Raw genomic sequence first — 21260 nt, 5'->3', positions numbered from 1 at the left:
CTAATTTAAAATTGCAAAATGACGTCGAGGCTTTGCTGCGCTTCTAATCATATGGATTTGCGTCTTTTTGGCACACCTATGTCGTCAAAATAGTGACATGGAAATACGATTCGGTTTTTGGTAAATTTTAGCTAATTCCAGTTTGATTTTTTTGTCAAATTTAAATCGGTGGTTTATGAATTTTTTATAAGTGACAAATATAATCATATGGTTAGTAGAAAATTCAGAATATCAAATCATACAATTTAATGTTTTGTACAATACAATAAATAGTGCCAAGTATCAGCTACAATACAAACCATTTGAATGATCTTATTGCGCTGTAAATCATTTTAATACAACACATAAATAGGGTATCCACATGATAAGAATATTGTAAAGCTCTTCACTTTTATATATGCATTCTATGTTTAACCAGTTCCATTATGCGTTATTCGCCAGTATGCAGCTTCCACTGGCTTCCGGCCAAATTTCACGGCCAAGTTGTCAAACGAGAGTTTTTCAAAAAGCGCCCTGAAGCTATCCCACCATTCGTGGCAGTAGTGTCTGTCTGCTGCAGTTACGTCACTCCATTCACATAGTAATTCTTTCCAAAGTTCATTTTTGGCCGTAATGGCTAGTACGTGTCGTTCTTTTAGCTTTAGCGCAAGTTTGGCTCCGGTTCAAAGTTTTTCTGAAACGATTTGACGTCTGGTGCATCGTTCGTCGTCTTGAACTTTGATGAGACAGCGCTATTTTAATTATAAACAGTCAGGTAATAGATTAACATAGGGGTCGACAAACCTCTTGGGCTCATTTTACTTTCAACTTTATAGTATATCTTCAAAAGACACGACACAATATGGTCAGGACTCGAAATTTGACTCGAAACTTCCAGCGCCACAACTTTATCGATAGCTATTTTTATATTTATATAATATGTACGCATGTATACAACAATTTTTAGATTAAAAAAAATACTATTTTACTTTTAAAAAAATGTTGAAATGTAAAATTGACATATTTCCTTTAAATAAGGGTGTGAATTCTTAATGGTATATTTCTTGATACCTTTCTCGACTGTTGGGCCGCTTAATATTATTTTTGCGGGCCGCAGGTTGCCGACCCTTTTGCTAGCAGGTGGTGTTCGTTTTATTCGCAGTTTGTAGATTGGGAATCTGGTGCCAAAATGACACGAATCATAGCTATATTAAAGCTACGAATATAATATTAAAGTAGTAGTAATCGTTTTATTAAGCCCCCTTTTTTATTATATTACATAAGGGTCAGAATGACACAATCCGTATGTAACATAAAAGCCATAGACTGATCTGAATACATATTCTTTTATATATTAACAAGTTTCTGGAATGGAATAATATTTTTATTCATATTGAAAATTGCGCTAATAATCATCTAAACATCTAGCGATTAAAATATTCATTACAAAAAAAAGCACTATATTTTTTTATATAATAAAACTATGCGTGATATAGTTAATCATATAATAAATATAAATATAACCTTTTCCACTTAATAAATAAAATCAGTTAATTTTAAACTGAAAAGATACTTAACATTTTTCCTAACTTGAAAGATCATATTTTATAAAGACAGCAAATATATCTTTACATGTAAATTTTATGACTCATACCGTGAAAGCGAATTGATGTTTGGCTGCCAGAATAAACTTTGAAATAATATTGGGCGTTAATCCTTTAGAATTCATTTAACTTTCATTTAAGAACTCAACATCCTACTGTTTAAGTTTTAAATATTGTGTTTGTTGTTTACTATCCAGAAATAAAAATCAGCGCATTACATACAAATAATATATTTCTAATAAGTTTTATCTTCCGGCAAACATTATTTAGTAAATAGACTAATCACTTACAGACTTAATTTTGTTGTTATTACAGTTGATATTCTGACTGTTATGTTGTGGCTCTGTGATGTAGAATGTCCATGCTATCTGCTCAGGTGTTTGGCTGGTCCAAAAGCTTTTATGCGACTTGTCATATAGTTAACGCTAGTATTTGGATATAGACTTGAATTTTTGATATAAAATAGAACTTTCGGATATACTTATGATACTGTTTAAAAAAATTAAAAATTAAAAAAAATAAGTTTTTTTTTCCAAAACAGTATAGAATTCTTAAGCATCCTGTGTATGTTTGTTATCAAAATCCAATGTGTCAATTTTTTGAAAAATGGCGACAAGTATAAAAACTTAAACACTCGTAACTCAGTAGGTTTAAATTTTAACAAAAAGATTGTTATATAAATGAAACGTTTAAAAGCCTAAACTTCATCTAAATAAAATATAAAAAAAATAGTTTTTTGCTTCAAAACAAGTGATGTATCAGTTCGATCGGACCCCCATACGAGCCATTTTGAGACTTTTAGAAGAGTTAACGCTGTTAACTGCTTGGTTTTAAAGATTAAAAATTAAATTTCTAGTATCGTATAGAACTACCGAGCACCCCTATACGTTCTGTATGAAAAAAAAATATAATTTTTTTCTACAAAATGGCGGCCAATGTAAAAATTAAAAGTGTCATAACTTTGCAAAATGAAATCCTACTGAAAAATGTCGTATTCAAAAAGTGTTCAGAAGCTTGATTTGCATTTAAAAAAATTTAATTTTTTTTTTTTTAAAAAAAACGAGTCTTACGAATCTAATGATTTATGTGATTTTTCTGAAGCATAGTATAGGCATGTATTGGATTTACTTAGCCTTACTAATCATAAGCTCAAGGTCTGAACTGTAGCATAGTTCCATTTGAACTTTAAGTTAAAATGCTAATGAAAGTCACTCTCACCTCTTTTTTATCCGTTTCATCTGACTAGTTAGAGTTTCATTATGTCTTAATAGGAACGATTCCCGCACAACATGTATTTTTCATTTGAACATGTGCTTTTTTATAATAACAAATTTATTCATAAATATTTTAATGGTCAGTAAGGAATTTCGGTTCCAAAAAATATTAAAAATGTTAATAATTGTAATGTCACAAAAAGTCGTCAAAGTAAAGTCGACTATACATCCTAATAATAATTTTTTATAACAAAAAAATGACTTTTTTTATGCATTAAGTTTTATTTATGTAAAATTTCATAGTTTGTCACAATCATTCATAAAAATATGATTAAAATGTTTTTTATCTTTACATCTCATCTTTACATTTTAGAAAAAGAATAAGCTTTATTTATTAAATACAATTTGTGAGGGGAAAGTGAAAAATTGTTGTAGTTTATTGACAAAGAATACTGTTTTTAGATAATATCTATATGGTAATTTAATTATTCTAATTTAAGTAAATCGGTGTATTTAAAATAGTTGAGAGTACCGCCAACTACGACTGAGAAAACTAAAGCAATCAACGTTTTAACGATTCTAAACTTTAGATCTAAGTTGGAAGGCGCTTCTTTGCTAATTTTCCGCGCTTCGGAAAAACTCAGATATGGAAGTGTGCGGCTAACCGACGAACGCCAGACGCTTCGAACCTAAATTTCAGATCAAAGAGCGCCAGCAATGAAAATACCGCCAAACGTACATAAATCGGCCCGTTTTATTGTTGTTCCAATGGCCAGATGTCGGCAAAGCATTTTCGACACTCGAACTAAAAGCACTTGACTAACCAACGCTACGAAAGCTCGCGACGACGCAAAAGCTCACACATCGATCAGACCCTTTTGAATCAAGCCTTTGAATATTTTATTTGAGAGCATATGATCAGTTAATAACAGTAGAACATTTTATTTGAGTTTTTCATTCTGATAAAGACTTAGAAAATATTATCACAATTATAAATATTTTTTATTGCAATATTCTGAAAAAAACGTATAAAACTTTGATAGCAAGATTTACTAGAAAACCTCGAATAAACTTTGCAACAAATATAAGATAACTATTGTTATCTAGAGAAAACAAAAACGTATAAATTTATATATAAAATGAGTAATCTTATTTTTATTGCAAATATTGCATATTGTTACACTGCCCAAAAAAAATTTAATATTTCTTCTACACAATTCAGTTTACATTAAATGCGTTATACAATTATTAACTGACTCGACGCGTAAAATAAAACTGACTAGATTGTAATACTATTTAAGAAAGCTTCTAAATTTATATCGTTGAAATGAAATAAATTTTCATTGGCAATTTTATGTTGATGGATTATTGATTGATTGGTAACCGAGTTTTACGAGTGGCTTGTTTTAAAATTAACTATTTCTTGACTTTGACCTTCTGTTTGTAAGTCTGTAAAAATATCAATAACTCTACAATGAATCACGATCGATGTTAGTTCTTGCTAGTAATAACACGTGTTACACACTTTCCCAAATTATTTCAGGTAAATTCTGAGATGTTTTCTTTTACAATCTCAATATAATTATATATTTATATTTAACAACAGGATCAATTTATAATAAGTTTAATCATAGCAACATATTTAGTGTGAATAACTTTACGGTTTCACATAAATTTTAGATACACATTAAAACTTTAGTTTATATAGCCTTCGAGTCAAACTTTACAATTTAAACTAGCATACGTATTTTTTCAATTATCCTTTATGGTGAGCCAGCGGTGTAATAATTATGTTCTTGTTTTGTGTTTTTGCGAGTCCTTTAAAAGGGTGCTTCGAAGTGTTTACATTAAACTGGGGAATGTATAACGAGGACACATTTTGAATAATTCCCTAGGGGAATGCGTTCTAAAATTCAGGGCTTCTGCGGGAACCAGAGTTTCCGAAGTTCAACTAAATTTTATATTTCCTAATATGTTTATACCCTTGTATATTTTATTTTTATAAGCCATTAATTATATCTCTACATTTATTGCTAGGAACACAATATCTCAAAGTCTTTTTTGTCTGTACCTTATTTTAATGGTCCAAGCTTCGATTTTACTGCATATTAATACTGAATTGAAGTCATACGAACGTATAAAAAGTATGCATTTAAATGTGATGCTGGAAAAGAATACATAATGTTTCTTGAATATAAAATCAAACGTCTCTATAATAAAAAGGCCGAGTATTTACAACTACGGATGATGATTGATGGTCGAAAAAAGTTAATACATATTCTATAGTCTATAATTTAATAAGTTTTTGATGCTCTTTAAAATAAAAACATAAGTAATTAATTATATTTTTCAATTGAAGCCAAATATATAATTTACGTTAAAATATGATACATAGTTAACATGAATGTGTTATATTTATGATACATTTTTATTAATCGAAAACTACTTCAGGAGGAGAAAAAATCTTTTCAGTGCTATAAAAAACAGTTTTTAACAATTTCATCTAACGAAATTAGTCGCAAGGACTTGCTAAAAGCTTATAATACTAATTGTTTCATTTGCATCCCTTATACTTTTTAAAGACGAAGCACAGTTTCAAAGAAAAGTTTCATAAACTTTTACATTCCATAGAACAATAACGTTGGCAAATTTGACTGATTTTATAGATATTCTTATTAGATAATACCCAAAAGTCTCTTTCCACCCGATTCATCGCATTAGTCAGAGGACACTTTCCTAGTCAACAATTATCACCTCGCTTCCGAATTAGAATAAACGTGAGTTCAGCAGAACTTTCACAAAGTGAAACAACTCTGAATCAGATTAGAAGACTCTTAAAAGTCCGAGAAGGCAGGAGTTTTACTTTAACCGTCCAAATAGATACAGCTAAGCATACATTTGAATCCCAAGAATTCAACCCGATCTTCAAGACGACTTGGAGACTAAGCTGAAACAACTATTTGTGTGAATTAAATATTTAAAAACGATTTAAAAATTGTTTCAATAAAATCTTAATACTTCAAGTGGTTCAAAAAAGATTGTGTACTTATTTTTATATATTAAAAAATCATACATTACACGTGAGCTGTCAAACAAAGCTGTATTGATATTTTTTGTGTATATCTACAAAAAACTATCAAATTTCGGCTTATTTATGTATATAAAAAAATTAACTTAAAATTTCCACTTGATTAGTTTACATATTTATTTATTAAATATCAATCAATTAGTAACAAAATATTTTATATACCTATATAAATTAGCGCATCAGGTGGTGAAGTTGAAATGACAGGTCTTGGAAGTCAGAGAATTTTTGTTGGAGTGTCATGTATAATTATTGTCGGCTGTGTTTTTTTTTTTTGAGCAACTGGGATCTGTCGGGATTTGTTCTTGTGATGATACTAGAAAATTCACTGACGAGATGTGGTGAGATTATGTGGCGCTTCTTCTGGTTCGTCTCTCACCGCGTCTTTCATCCTGTGAGCGAGTGTTAGATATTTTATAATGATGATTAGAGACAGCTCTAACGAATCGCACAAGAATATGTTTGGGAGCCAATTGCATCGCTTTGTGCACACATACACGGAATATGCTTACGTATTGAAATAAAAACGGTCCAGATAGTCACTCCGGCGATCGTTAACCTAGAGTAAAAGAACAATAATATAATTCGTTGGGTGGAACGTATTATCTATCGCGTATCCCTTGCAAATAAATAGTAGTTTTTTAGTGTTTAACGTCTTAGAACGTACGTGCTATAAGGAAATATTTTCAATTATTAACTTAACTGCTTAGTCACGAAATCTCTCTTTCATTGTAGTGAAAAATCTGTGGGCGGCCTCAACTTTTAAGACCCTCTTTTCTTCTTACGTTTGATCGAAATAGTCGTTAGAATGACTTATACATTATAACAAATTGTGTAAGTTGTTAAAACATCCACAGCTATTTATTTATATTAACATGAAACTTGTTTATTTGTATATGTAGATCGCAAAAGCATACTCATATTTTGAAGCGTTTTTTAAGGAACTATACAAATTGTCTATGTATTCAAAAGTTTTGCCATCCCAATTCGCTTTTTATCCATCGTTTTCACACAAGTTAATTTAAGATCTAAGAATTTACCATCAGTCAGATTTTTTTCAGAATAGATGAAGCGTATGAATGTACGTCGTTTTGACGTTAATTTTATCTGTTTTGGCCCATAAACTATGTTCTAAGATCTCAAACTCGCGCGATTCACGGTGCGAATTAAATTAGCGAGTGCCAAAAACTAGAACTGCGAACGAGATTTTGTCGATGTTGAATTAAATCAATATTTAATCATTTTTTTTTTCTAAAAAAGCGAGGAAAAATAGCCGCTGTTTTTCCATGGGCGGAAAAGCTTTTTCGCGAGTCAATGGAAGCTTATTTTTGATCTCATAATACAATTCTTGCTCGTTTCGCGGACGTTTTTCTTTCATCTACCTCTGACTTCTTTCGTTCTGACTCACTGAATGATTACAGATACCGAGCGTGGAATGTCTTGAACAGGGCCGTCACGCGTCACGTTTATATAATATAATACATTATCTATGTATATATGTGACATTTTCTCGAATACAATTTTCGTATTGAATAATATTTTATAAAAATAAAATACAATCTCAATTGAATGAAAATATACGCGAGGCTTTTTCGTTGGTTCAAATTCAATAAATTATTATTTTGTAGTTTTATGTTATTAGTTTTATGTTAGAAATCATTTAAAAAAAGTGTTTTACTAAAATTCATAATAATAGTATTATAATCATAGATCGTGAAAGTCTATTTTGTTTATGCATACAAGTATAATATATTCTAAATATGAATTTAAACGTAGCATATGTATTGTAGATATGTATACATTTAGAATATTTCCTTGGTATACCCGAGGCTTCCTATTGAAAAGCGCATCCCATTTATCCAACTATTTCATTTCTCGATGCAAACCAAGCATTCGAATTCCTGTTTCGGAGCAGCGTTGGAAAAACTGGGAGAATGTTCCGACCCAGATATATCTCGGTATACGTGCATGCATATAAATATACATAGGACAGTCGAAAGGCGAAGGAACCGCATTCTTTTCGCTCAGGTGAACTCGCCGGGATCAGAATGGGGACAACCACCCCCTGCTTTTAGCGTATACGAGTATATCTACTATAGGAATATTTTAGAATAAAGGAGACAAAGACATCCACGCGGGCGAGATTTCAACTGAAAAGGGGTTAATGCTGACTCGAGATAAGAACGAAATAAATTGACTTTGAGGAGGTGAAGGATGGGTGTGAGGTAGGTAGTAGGCATATAGGCGGATCTCTCAAATACATCTCTTTCTCTATATTTCGGATGACACGTACTTCCTTTCGCGGATTCTCAACGGCAAATTGAACTCAAGACAGTCTGATATCACGCTGCGATACGCTTCGTGCAACATTTGGGTCATAAATTGCCGTTTTTGTTATTATTTTCTTGGAACTTTGTTTATGTATTATAGTATGTGTTATAGTCATGTGGTGATATTGAATTAATTAATCTAACGTTTATATTAATTTCATTAAAATTGCGAGAAAGTGAAAAATTAGGAACTGCTATTCACACTGGCATTTTCGTAAACGGTTTCAAGATTTGCAGTCAGCGAATGAAGAACGTGGTACCTTAACTTTTATATAACAGTAAAATGTATTATTTACAGAAAGAATGTAAAAAACATAATGGTGAATATGTTTTTACTAAAAAATATTTTTGATATTTGATTCTGTAGATTCTTGTGCTTTTGTAAGATGTCCAACCAGCTGTATCATTCAAACGACTATTTTACAGTATACTCCTGTGTGCTAATTAACCGTGCATAAGTTTAATTTTAAGAAAATAATTACATATTTAAGGCTAAGTAATCCTAAGGGATGTGACTTCGCAGCCAGTAAAACGCAAGTAAAAGCTAGTGAGAATTACATATATTGCGACCACTATGATGGGCGACTATCATTTTCTCCGAGTAGTGGTGGAGAAGCTGGCGCAAAGATGATGTTTGTGGAAGTCAGTTCCTCAGGAGTCTATGCTAGAGTCTGCCATGTGACTCTACATGGATATCTCCGAGGTTGAATTGTGTATGCGTAACGTGAAATATTTTGTCTTCCTGTGATATATTGTTTCTCATGACCATTTCATAACAAAGAAATATTCATTCAGTGTACCGGAGAATCCTTGCGTGTTATTTATGAGAAAACCCTTTAGTTCGAGTCATAACGACAGTCGTAATGTGAGCGAATGTGTAATCGCGTTATTGTTAAATAATCACTTTTGGTCACAGTAATTACGCGAGTTTCAAGAATCAAACGAGAGCTCTGTGTGGTCCTCAAACATATGTATTTCTTAATATTAGCTCACTTATATGTAACATGTGCTCGTGGTGTCTGGAGGTCAGCTGAAACTTTTGGTGATAGGAAAAGCGATAAAACCAAAATCATTTAAAGAGAATCAAGTCAGAGACAATACAACGTCTACTAATTTACAAGTCTCTTGTTCAATCAATTCCTCTTCTCGGACCTTAACATATATTATTTAATGGAACAGAAATTTTGATTAAATCAGCCAGAAAATAACATATATGGATAGAAGGATCTTTGAAGATTGATTTAAAACTAAGTGGGTTCCAAAAGTGAGAGATTTTTTGAAATATATGAGATTGCCACAGAAAGCAGTTCTTAGAAAAAAATAGAAAAACACAATATAATGGGTTGATTATTTATTAATTCTAAACATAGTCTCCTTTTAGCTCTATACACTTCGCCCAGCGTTTTTCCAACTTGTTCAAGCCATCCAAAAAGTAAGCTTCCGAAAGGCTCTTAAAATAGGCTTCTGTTTTGTCGATGACCTTCTCGTTCGACGTGAATCTTTTTCCGGCAAGCTATTTCTTCATGTTTGAAAACAGAGAAAAGTCGCTGGGGGTAAAATCTAGTGATACAAATGGAAGCATAATTCATGAATTTTCGTCACGGAAACTACATAAGTGTGTACCAGTGCATTGTCGTGATGAAAGAGAACTTTCTTCTTGACCAAATGTGGGCGTATTTTCTTGATTTTTTTACTCAGCCGGTTCAATAACAACGCATAATACTCTTAATTTATAGTTCGCCTTCTTTGAAGCTGGATCGTTTTCAGAAACCTACTGTTTTGACTGTTCCTTTGTCGTGGTGAATCCACGTTTCTTCAACGGTTATATATCGACACCGAAACTCGTTAAGATTGCGACGAAAGAGTGCCAAACCAGTCATTGAATCAATCACACGTTTATGTTTATTCTGCACTGTGAGCAAACGCAGCACCCATCTTGCCGATATCTTTTTAATACCCAATTTTTCGTGCAGAATTAAAACCACTGAGCCATGTGATATGCCTGTGGCCTCAAGAAGTTCACGCACTTTGACTCGTCGCTATCCCAAGACCATATCTTGGATTTTGTCGATCGTTTCTAGCGTAGTCACCTCAAGTGGACGTTCCGAACGATGTTCATCACTTGTGGATGCACGACCACTTTAAACTAATTCACCCAATTATAAACGCTGGTGCAGATGTGCCATGAACTTCACCCAACTTGGCTTTGATTTATTTCGTTTCGCCTTTCAAATAAAAATGTTTAATAACTACACGAAGCTCGTTTTTTTTATTGTTAATATAATAACACAATTCCCATTAACCACTCGCAATCACCAGAAAAACTATCCTTTTGTGCGTAAAGAATGCGCGATAGACAATGCGTCTATCCTGCATAAAACCGTCATCTACTCTTTACATGAACGATCTTTGAAAGTTTCACTTCAAGGGGTGATCATATTTAATTGGTTGAATAATCAAATGGTGCAATTGTCTTACCTTATCTATACTTTCTAGATACTTTCTAGATAAGGACATGCAAACTGCATGCCCTTATCTAGAAAGTATCTCACCGCACGCTCCTGGTTCCAACTAATTCATTGTTATTCTGACACTCGCAGCGCACGGACATGCAGTTTTCAAATTGTTACTTAAATTATAACAATTGATAAGTTATTGATTTTGATAGCTCATAATTATCACTATTTCAACTTAAATAATACAGTAACATACATAATTTCCCTAAATTTGTTTAAAATATAGAAAGTGTATCGTACGTAATATATCCTCATCTTGTATTTTTGAGCAAATTAGTGGAGCGTACATCCAAAGTTGTCACTTATGAATAGTGACAAAATGGATAGATCTTAAGGTGACTTTGTTAAAAGAAACGGAGTTCGTCCTAAATAGATTCTAACTCATACTTTATTCATCCCATTATCACAAATTTATTTTAATACTTGGATATATTCAATATTTTTAGTCTCTTGTGTTCATGTATTACAGTAGCACGTAATCGGTCTTCAGCACGTCGTTGTTCAGCAACTTTTAACTTAAATGTTGAAAATAATACAGATGAATTAGAAATGACAGCCAAAATGACATATTCAAATGTCACGTTACTATTGTTTAAGAAGAGTTCTAGTGACAGTCGAACACATGTATTTTCTATTTTCAATAGATTATAGTTTTTTTAGAGTTTTAAATAAAAACACGTCTGATTTATCCTAATAAATTTTATTTTTCATGAAAAAATATATTTAAAAAAAAATAAATTAAATGGTTGGAACTAGTTACGATTGCTGCTTCAATACTATGATTATCTCTGTATTGCCAGAAACGTATTTTTAGACGAGAGCGTTCCAAGCCTTCCAATTTTTTACAAATACTTCATGCATTCTCGGCAGATACATACAAGGCAGCTTATCTTCATGACGAATGTTTATCTCTAAACGGCGTGTCAGTTTTATGTACAAAATTCACAATCGCCCGTGAATGTTGATTATAAAGCTTATTTTCGCTCGCATGGTCGTTTATCATCAGAGGTATTAAACAAATATATAATAAATATATTTTATTTGTAACACAAAATATAATATTATAAAATAATAATCTAGTTTTAACATTACAAATATTGTATTAGCTTTAAATTATTAATTAAAGCGGTTAGTTTTAATTAATAATACTATTGAATAAAATATAAATATTTTGATGATCGCTTTTTAATTATATTATTAAAATATAGAAATGATATATTACTCATAAATATCATTTATTGAGAATTTAATACGATGACTATTTAGCTTTTCGATTAAATATCGTTTTAATAATATAATAATGTATTAAAAATATTCGTGATAGTAATAACTATATCCTTACCACATTCTGAGAAACTATAATGCGCATTCAATCAATGAAATTGGAAGCTTTGGAAGATTGATTTAAACGATATTAATAAAATATAGTTGTAGCATATTGGGTCCGTCAAATACAGCAATAATTTATTTAATTAAAAATAGTGGCAACCCTGATCGTGGATCATATTATCGTTGAATGGTGAAGCGTCGGGGTGGGGGTTGTGTAGTATCGGTAACAAGTTAGAACGTTTTTGCATTAGCGACGTTTCGCTCGCGATACGTCGATCGGGAAGCTGCATCTCGCGAATTTGTTTATCGCGACATTGTTCGCCAACCTTTGGCCCGCGCGCGTGCTCTTTTAATATAATTTAATTAACAAAGTTGTTAAAAATATTACTAAGTGATGTAAGTGTTGTTTATTATTGAATATAATATAAAAATTGTTTTTATACAATAATAATGCGCTATTATAACGTTTATCAACAAAACAATGGCAACATAAATATTATAATCAGTGGATACAGTGCTGATATTATACTTTGTATATAATATCATATTTTATTTATAGTGTGAAAAAGATGTTTGTATTATGTAACAAAGCTATTTATTAAGAACTCAATTTATTTATAGAATTGTATTGACATTATTTATATAAAAATACATAAATTTCTCGATGCTAGGTTACAATTTCAAAAAGTGCGATACAATGGACTAAACATCTATAAGTTATTATTAAGACACTATTCTCAAATATGCTTATAATTAATTAAAAAAATATTGTAACAGCTGAAGTCAAAAGATGACGATTATTTACTACGATATTCATCCGTAAGATTAAGAAAATCTATGATGATCAGTGAAAATTATAATTATATAATAAGTACTGTTTTTTCAGACTCGATAGAATCAGTTTAGCACCTATGTTTTAATAATAAAATAAATTAAAAATATTGTTTTAGCACACGCAAAAATATAAATAATAAAGTACATAAAACTAAATTTATATATGAGAATTTATGAATTATGTGATCTAAGGATCAAATGTTCAATAATTATGTAACATATCTACGATATACAATATGAGATTTCCCCATATGAATTTTTAATTTATATTTAATATTTCATATATAATTAAATAAAAGGCTTAGTATTGCCGTCACGCATTGTATTGCACGTGTTCATTATTACTGCATATTTAAATAATATTTGAAAGTATTTTTAATAAACTCCCCATTCTAAATTTGTTTTTGACGCATCATATATAAGAAATAGCGGAAAATTCAAATGCCTAAAACTATACGATTCTACTTAATAAATATGAATCAATTATGTTTTTTCTCACACATCCTTAAATAAGATATTGCGCTTATATAACAATCATGCGTCACTGTGGTGACTAAAACGGAAGTCTCGCGTGTGAGTTTAGTTTTCGTCGCGCGTACTTTGCGGCTACTAAGTCCTTATTATAATTTCGTTCACACATTCCCAATGTGATTCAGTATCTGGTGAAACTCTCGACCAAGAGGTTATAGTGAATGAAAGATATGTGTGATAACCGCTCTTGTGATATAAGAAGCAGTTTTAGATTTGATTTTAGTGAACTTAGTGATACATAAGTTCTTCAGATGAAACTGGGCGAGGATGGTCGAGAGATGGAGGAACGTCATAAACAGATTGAGATCCAGGTTTGATTTTTGCTCTTATGGGAACTGGATATTTTTATCATGCTTGTGATTAACCTACGTTGATGTACATGTGTGCTTACATGCTAATATAATCGTGTTATCATATGGTTTTGAAATACTATCACTGTTTTTATGCAGATGTTAGAATAATTAGCTTTATTATCGCCTCTCTAGAATTGTTTTACATGTCCGTTAGATATCAAACGCGTCCAAATATTTTTTTCGAGGTCACAGAGATATTTAATAAATCTAATGTAAATAACCATTTTTATTTATATCAAACTGTTTTTATATATTAATATATCTGTCCTTATAAATTAACGAGTTACTAAAATTTAAATTGCGAGTATAATAATTTACATTTTCAATAAATAAGCAACCAGATTGTTTAATAAATTATATTTTTTTTTATCTAAAAACTGTTCTGTTCTTATCCCATGTGACCTTGCTCCAGCGGTCAGGAGCGAGTGTAAATTTTATCATTGTATAACATTACACATAATAACAGTGCAATTTTGTCAAGTTTATTTCTGGTACTGTTATCTGATTTTCGACATTTTCAAGTGTTTGCTTTGAAGTATTTATATACATATTTTCAATGGAGCTTTGTTTTGTATTTGTTTTATAATTGGATATACATATGTATAAACGAATACGTTAGAATAAGTTAAACTACTAATTCTATTAACATCCTGTTTAATCATTTCCGTTTCTTTAATCAATATTTATGTTAGCCACATAAGCTTTTTAATTTTATCTAATAGTATCGATTTGATTTCCTATTGCTATTCATTTTATTTACATTGACGAATTTGTAGGTTAGTTTACTCTATTTAAAACATTTTCGCTTAACCGGCCGATTCGCGGAAGCTTAAAATTTACACGTTCGATGAGTTAAACCATGTATTGTAATTGTTATTTTTTACGGTCAAAAAATAATCAAATCGCAAGCGAACACCGTGTTTCCAATAATATGGCACATCTGTTATATTATGCGTGCGGTAATATCTCATACACACAATTATACATAGTTCGAGTTACAGAAATAACATTGAAATCAAATTAAAAACAACGTATTGAAATGTTTACGCCTTCGGTTCAGGAACACGGGAGCGCTTGGCTTGTGGATAATGATGATGAAAAAAAGTAGTGGAATTTCGGAATCGGCAAACATTCAGCGTCTGCGTCTCGCTCGCAAATTATAGCTGGCCAAAACTATAACTCTGATTTGTGTACACGTGTATACACAGCGCGTCCATAAATTGCCGTCTTGCTCGATTTATTCATAATAATAATAATTCGATCTGCCTTACATTAGATTATTACTTTCGAGCAGCAATATTCAAATGGAGTTCCGCGGAACCTCTGAGTTTTGTTAGAGCGTTTTTAATGTTGCAAAAATTTTCATATACAAAATAATATGACATTACAAACCTACCCTACATATAAGAGCAAACTATAAAATACTAATATCTATCAAAACTAAATTTAATTGTAAATATATATTTAAATCATGGGTTAAAAAACTACGGCCCACACTCCAAATCTGACCCGCTAAGTGAGCTAAGATTAGACTTTATTAGATAATTTTTTAATATCACAAATTTTTTCGTTAAAATAAAAAATGGCTCATGAGTAATCCATTTATTAACTAATAAAGGAATAATTTATTGCTACAGTCGAAGAAATGTGTCTTTTGGCAAGAAGAGTTGAGCACATTGTGAGTAACATCAATAGACAATTAAATAACAAAGCACACTATTTTGAGTGGGTTTTATGCTTACCCAGTGGCGACGGCGCCGACATAATTTTATTGCTTTTGACGTGGATTTTTGACTTTTGTGAAGTGATATTTGTTTTTGCGCCATCCTTTGGACCAAAAATATGTTTAGATATGCTTCATTTGATACTCACTTTTTGTAAGTTTTAATATTATTATAAAAATTCTTAATTTGAAAGCTATATAACCGAGCGTTTTCATTGTAACAGTGACGTCATGATTTTATTTCTTTTGACATGAATATTGCTCATTTAATGGAATACCATAAATATTAATGAAATCGGAATATTAAAAAAATGGCCTCTGGGTAGCTAGCTCTCTCCCCCTCTACCTCCCCTCCTGTAAAAAACTGAAATAACATAATTATCTTACAGTTCAGGCGAAGTGTTTTAAGCAGATATACTTTCATCAATGATTGAATAGAGATGGAGATTTTGTATGCGCATCGCTAAAATTTGCCATGAGGCGTCGACGATGCTCGGTTTCGTTGCGCGGAGCGCTTATCACTTTAATAATTTATTGTCAATTCACGTTCTGTACGATTAGCTAATTCATAGCGTTCTGGAATATGACTCTATTGTCTGGAATCCAATTGAAGCGAAGTACTACTTGTTATTGGAGATAATTTATTTCAATGTTACATATATCTACAATGAGTACGGGTCGTATCCGTATTTGTACCTTAGTGCCTTTTTGCTAAGAGCGTTGTAATAGAATTTATCGCATTCTCGGAATAGCATCTATTTAAATGAAGCAGATTTTATAGTTGCTAAGAGACAGTGTCGACAACCTTGCGGTTGCGAGTCGCGATCGCGTCCCTTATTCTTACCCGTTGTGGCCAGGACGTCAGCGCTTGAGAACGTTCCTCTTGCACGATCCATCCAGCTTCTCAACGAAATTGCTAAATAGCTATGAGGAGTGGGAAAAAAATATGTGGGATGGTGTTGATCTATTTTAGGCTTGCGCCATAATTTTTTTATTTTATTTTAAAATATTAAAATTTATAATTATTGTTTGTATAATGGCCATCATGACGCATTGGGGAAACCTGTCAAGTCATAGTAATAAGATTTGTATTAAAAAAAAACGCCATTACGTTACATAGTTAAAATTTGACAACGTCTTTAGTACCCCCATGTAACGCATTTTGCAATATTTTGTCACTGTCAAGGACTATTGGACTTCGAATGTCGTGTTTTTAAAGCAGAGTGAAATGTGATTATATTGCTTAAACTAAAATAATAGTCTTTACCAGACTAAGCACTCGCAGAAAAGCAACGATCAGAAAAGTTGAAAAACTTCAAACAAAATTTTCTAACACAACGATTTTTTTTTCATTAAAATAAAAAAAAATGCTCATGAGCAATTCGTTTATTAAGTAATGAAGGAAAGCCATTTACTTAAAAAAAATAATCAAGTCATGTTTGAGTGCTACAGTCGAAGAAATGTGGCAAAAAAATCAGTCTTTTGGCAAGAAGGCTTGAGCACATTGTGAGTAACATCAATAGGCAATTAAATAGCAAAGCACGCTATTTTGAGTGGTTTTTACGCTTACCCAGTGACTTTATTGAATCCAAATTTTTCTATGGCGCTTTATGTTAAATTATCAAAGTACACTTTCCAATATAACGAAAAATTTTAATACATAGTTAAACGGTTAGGTAAAAATATTAACAGTAAATACCCATTTTTAGAGCCTTCTACAGTTATTTACTTAATAAGTTTCTGGTTTGGACCATATTGTTTAATCGAAGAGTCAATGCTATGTTTAAAGTGACTGAATAATTAGTTTCCATGAATAGTCTGCATAGAACCACCAGAGACGAAAATATTTTTATAGAAGTTTAGAAGACATTGACAATGTACGTATATACTGGACTAAAATGTGTCACATCCGATGATGGTAAAAATATACGCGGAATATGTTAAGGCATAGTTAAAAAAAATACGAGACTTGTGAAAATGGTGGGGAAATTCCAAGAATGTATTGCCAATGACATCCGTCTAATATGATTTTTAAAACACATAAAAAAACTGTATTTTATGTACTTTTCAGAGGCATCTACATTTCTTTCTAGACAGCTCTGTTTATTTTTATATTCCTTAAAAATGCGGGAGTATTTTATGTCACCTCGTAGCTAAATTTGATTGACAATTTTTCGCCCAAAAACTAAAATCAAAGAAAACGTTAATTTTATTTTTCGCGCAACACGAAAATCTATACTACATATAAACAGTTATTTATATAAAATCATAAACAGCTATTTATATAAAAAGTACTGCATAAAAATTGAAAAAAATATATATATATAATAATGCAACCTAACGAAAAAATATAAATTATATTTTTTTGCCATGCTTACCAATCTCCGAAAATCAAAACAGTTACGTTCACTGATGCAAAGACACTGTTTTAATATTGTAATATTGTATATATAATAATTTTAATGATGAAACAGGCGATCTCGACAACCGTACCTTGAGAAGGAATACCGCCCTGTGTAATTACACGTACTGCTACATTCCACAGGTCGACTGAACAATCACAGAGTAGACATAGCATGTGATGAATACCCGTTGAAGTATTCTATTGTACAATGAGAATCATATCAGCACTACATATTATTGTAATTAGCATTGTATCCATTGAAAATCAATGGGTACATAACTCAAACATCAATATAACTTAACGGTTTATTACTCTGTAACTATTCTAACCTAACCTAATCGTTTATATATTTATAAACGTTTCAGAAACACTGGTTTTGGAAAATGTCATTTTATGTTTACGCTCATTGAAGTCCAAGCTCTAGTGTCTGTGAATAATATATTGATATAAAAACACTTATATTTGTCTTTATAAATGATGTAATAACTTTATAAATGATATAAAAAATGCCTTATTCTTTCTTTTAGAATAACGGAAACCGGATTTGGACTATTATCAAATAATTGTTGTGTTTATGGTTTCCATGTCAATGTGAAGTCTACCAAATATATTATTTAATGCGCCGTTTATATTGTGGTTATAAAAGGATGCGTAGGAGTTAATTGCGGATAGTGGAATATTTTAGTATGACAATTTGCTGTAAAGAGGAAATTAAGGAAGACGACCGCAATAAATTAAGAATGGGAAGTTGTTAAAGCATTATAAATTATTATTAGGTGTAGCTGTAGTATCGTACATATTTTATCGAATATCAAATGGTTAAAACTTTGAAATAGATACACTTAGTTGTATTATATTATAATATAAGCTAAATACTTTTTAATTAATCGTACAAGAGCGTCTCGCGATGGGCAACGAATCAATGTTGTTTATGTCGTTATATCGTCGAAAAGCATTAAAATCTTGTTTATTTTCTTGCATTACAGTTTGGCTGTGAGAAACGGAGAAGACAATGGTCCGACCAAGAAAGAGCCAGGTCCGACCGACTTGTTGGTGTGCGATGGAGAACCACCGTAAGATATTCATATTGATACCATAGCATGAACATTTTACTATACAGTGCATTCCATATTTCAGACCCAGCCTCGAAGAGATCCAGAGCTGGGGAACGTCTTTTGACAAACTCATGCGAAGTACAGGTGAGTGACGTATCACGTGTCGTCATTAAAAGTTAGTAACTTTGAAATGAGTAGAAGTTTATGATCTATGGTGTATTTTCAGCAGGTAGGAAAGTCTTTAGAGATTTTCTGCGGTGCGAGTATTCGGAGGAAAACATTCTGTTTTGGCTGGCGTGTGAGGAGCTCAAGAGAGAGACGAATCCTGACGCAGTCGAGGAAAAGGCTCGCTTCATTTACGAAGATTACATTTCCATATTGTCACCGAAAGAGGTAGGAAAATTCTTATAATATTATAAAATAATAAATAATTATTAAGGAGTATTTTTAGAGCACAATATGTTTATTAGTATTAACATATTTATAATTTTTTTCAGGTGTCGTTAGACTCTCGAGTGAGGGAAGTCGTCAATCGCAACATGGTCGAGCCAACTCCTCATACATTCGATGAAGCTCAACTTCAAATTTACACATTAATGCACAGAGATTCATATCCGAGGTATATAAAACAATATAATTTCTCTAGTGGAAGCAACCAATAAATACATTTTCAATCGTCTGCTAAACCAATTATGTTCTCTCGACCAGCGTTTTGAATTGCCACGAGCCAAACTCTTGAGATTAATTTCATTAACGTTGTAAAAGGGTCGAATTAACTTATCATTCCAATCTGAATAGTCTGACCTGCAATTTGTAACATTTTTGGAATAAGATGTTCAAGTTGATTTTTAAAAAGTTTACTAATACTGCAGTGCTTTTTATTATTATATTATTATTGTATTTCGGCACGAGTGCATCTAAAAGCGAAGCTACAGGGCGACTGCTTGGCTAGACTAAATCAGACAGTTGAAGAAGCGGCTGCTATTTGGTGTTTCTAAATCAATATTACACTAAAGGCCGCTGAGAGCGAAACCTGGGAAAACAATGATTCCGGGCCTCATGACAAAAATTTTTAACATCATAATATAATTCTTGAATAAATAATAACATGTACGAGTTAACCCTTTCTATGCTACAAATAAATATAAAAATTAGACACCGTTGCGACATATTTTCTGAAATCATATTTAATGAAAAATATTTTAATTAGACATTAAAAGGATCTACTCATAATATTTATCTGATAATTATTCGTGTTTTCTTTACTGCTCAGTGTTGCCATATAGTGAATTTCTAGTCCAGGGCAAAACAAATAAAATCGTGCCATCGCGGTAGATACGCTCGATTATCAAGCGTTTATATTAAGACTTTTTATAACAATATTATGAGTGAGAATCAAATAAAATACATCTAAACCAAATTTTGCCCAATAGGAGAGCGCAAAAAACAATTATCACTTCTCAGAAGGCAAAAATCCACGTCAAAAGCAATAAAATCGTGACGTCGCCGTCGCAGTGGGAACGCTCGTTACCGAGCGTTCCCACTGCGACGGCGCCGACACGATTTTATTGCTTTTGACGTGAATTTTTGCCTTCTGAGAAGTAATAATTGTTTTTGCGCTCTCCTATTGACCAAAATTCGGTTTAAATATACTTTGATCAGCCCTCTTATATTAGAAGTCTATAGTAATATCGGTAAGGATAGCTATCATATTTTTAAAACATAGTGTAATATCGAAATGCAGAGCAACTATGGAGCTGTCTGTTCCGATTATTTTCCTCTGAGAGATTAGTTGGCTTAGTTTGTATTTTACACTTGACCTAATAAAAGTTCTAAAACTATAATTAGTTTTAAAACTTTCATTAGCTTTGATTTGGGTTTGAACACAAATGGACGTTTCGCAACTGTCAAATTGAGTTTCATAGACATTTTAGAGCAGCATATTAGCGCCTATTAGTTAAATTATATTTTCGCTGGTAGAAATATATAGGAAAAGCGGAAAGCAATGATATTTTTTTTTCACATACAAAAAAAATATTAAAAAAAATATATATACAATTTTAATCAGTAAAATAATTTTCATTGTTTTCTATTACTTTTCTCCAACGATCAGGCAGCTTTTCAATCCTTTTCTTATATAACTCTGCAGGTTTTTTGTTAAAGAATGATTTTATGTGATTATCGATACTGTCAAATGAATTAAAAATTTTATTTTTAAGGGAATGCTCTAAAGATCTGAAAAGATGGTAATCAGAGTGTACGATATCAAAGGAATATAGGGGATGCTGTAAAACTTCAAAATC

At 31.6% G+C, this 21260-nt stretch overlaps 1 protein-coding gene across 3 annotated transcripts in view; it reads left to right on the top strand.

The window, feature by feature from the left end:
• Dhit (regulator of G protein signaling double hit) overlaps positions 1–21260 on the top strand; it is a 77670-nt gene that overhangs the window by 54466 nt on the left and 1944 nt on the right. Inside the window, exons 1-5 of one of the 3 annotated variants that reach the window (XM_088189983.1) lie at positions 13555–13733; positions 18889–18975; positions 19040–19101; positions 19184–19350; positions 19455–19576. In XM_088189983.1, coding sequence (XP_088046109.1) covers positions 13690–13733; positions 18889–18975; positions 19040–19101; positions 19184–19350; positions 19455–19576 — 482 coding nt within the window. In that variant the 5' untranslated portion in view covers positions 13555–13689. Of the gene's footprint in view, positions 1–13554; positions 13734–18888; positions 18976–19039; positions 19102–19183; positions 19351–19454; positions 19577–21260 lie in introns of those variants that run through there. The other 2 variants (XM_088189982.1, XM_088189981.1) reach the window with 2 other exon arrangements.

The sequence above is a fragment of the Plectrocnemia conspersa genome, unplaced genomic scaffold (assembly GCF_051122295.1).
Source record: "Plectrocnemia conspersa isolate PC_06_02 unplaced genomic scaffold, ASM5112229v1 ptg000008l, whole genome shotgun sequence".
NCBI lineage: Eukaryota > Metazoa > Arthropoda > Insecta > Trichoptera > Polycentropodidae > Plectrocnemia > Plectrocnemia conspersa.
Note: the sequence above shows the minus strand (reverse complement) of the source record. Positions and strands in the feature narration are given on the sequence as shown.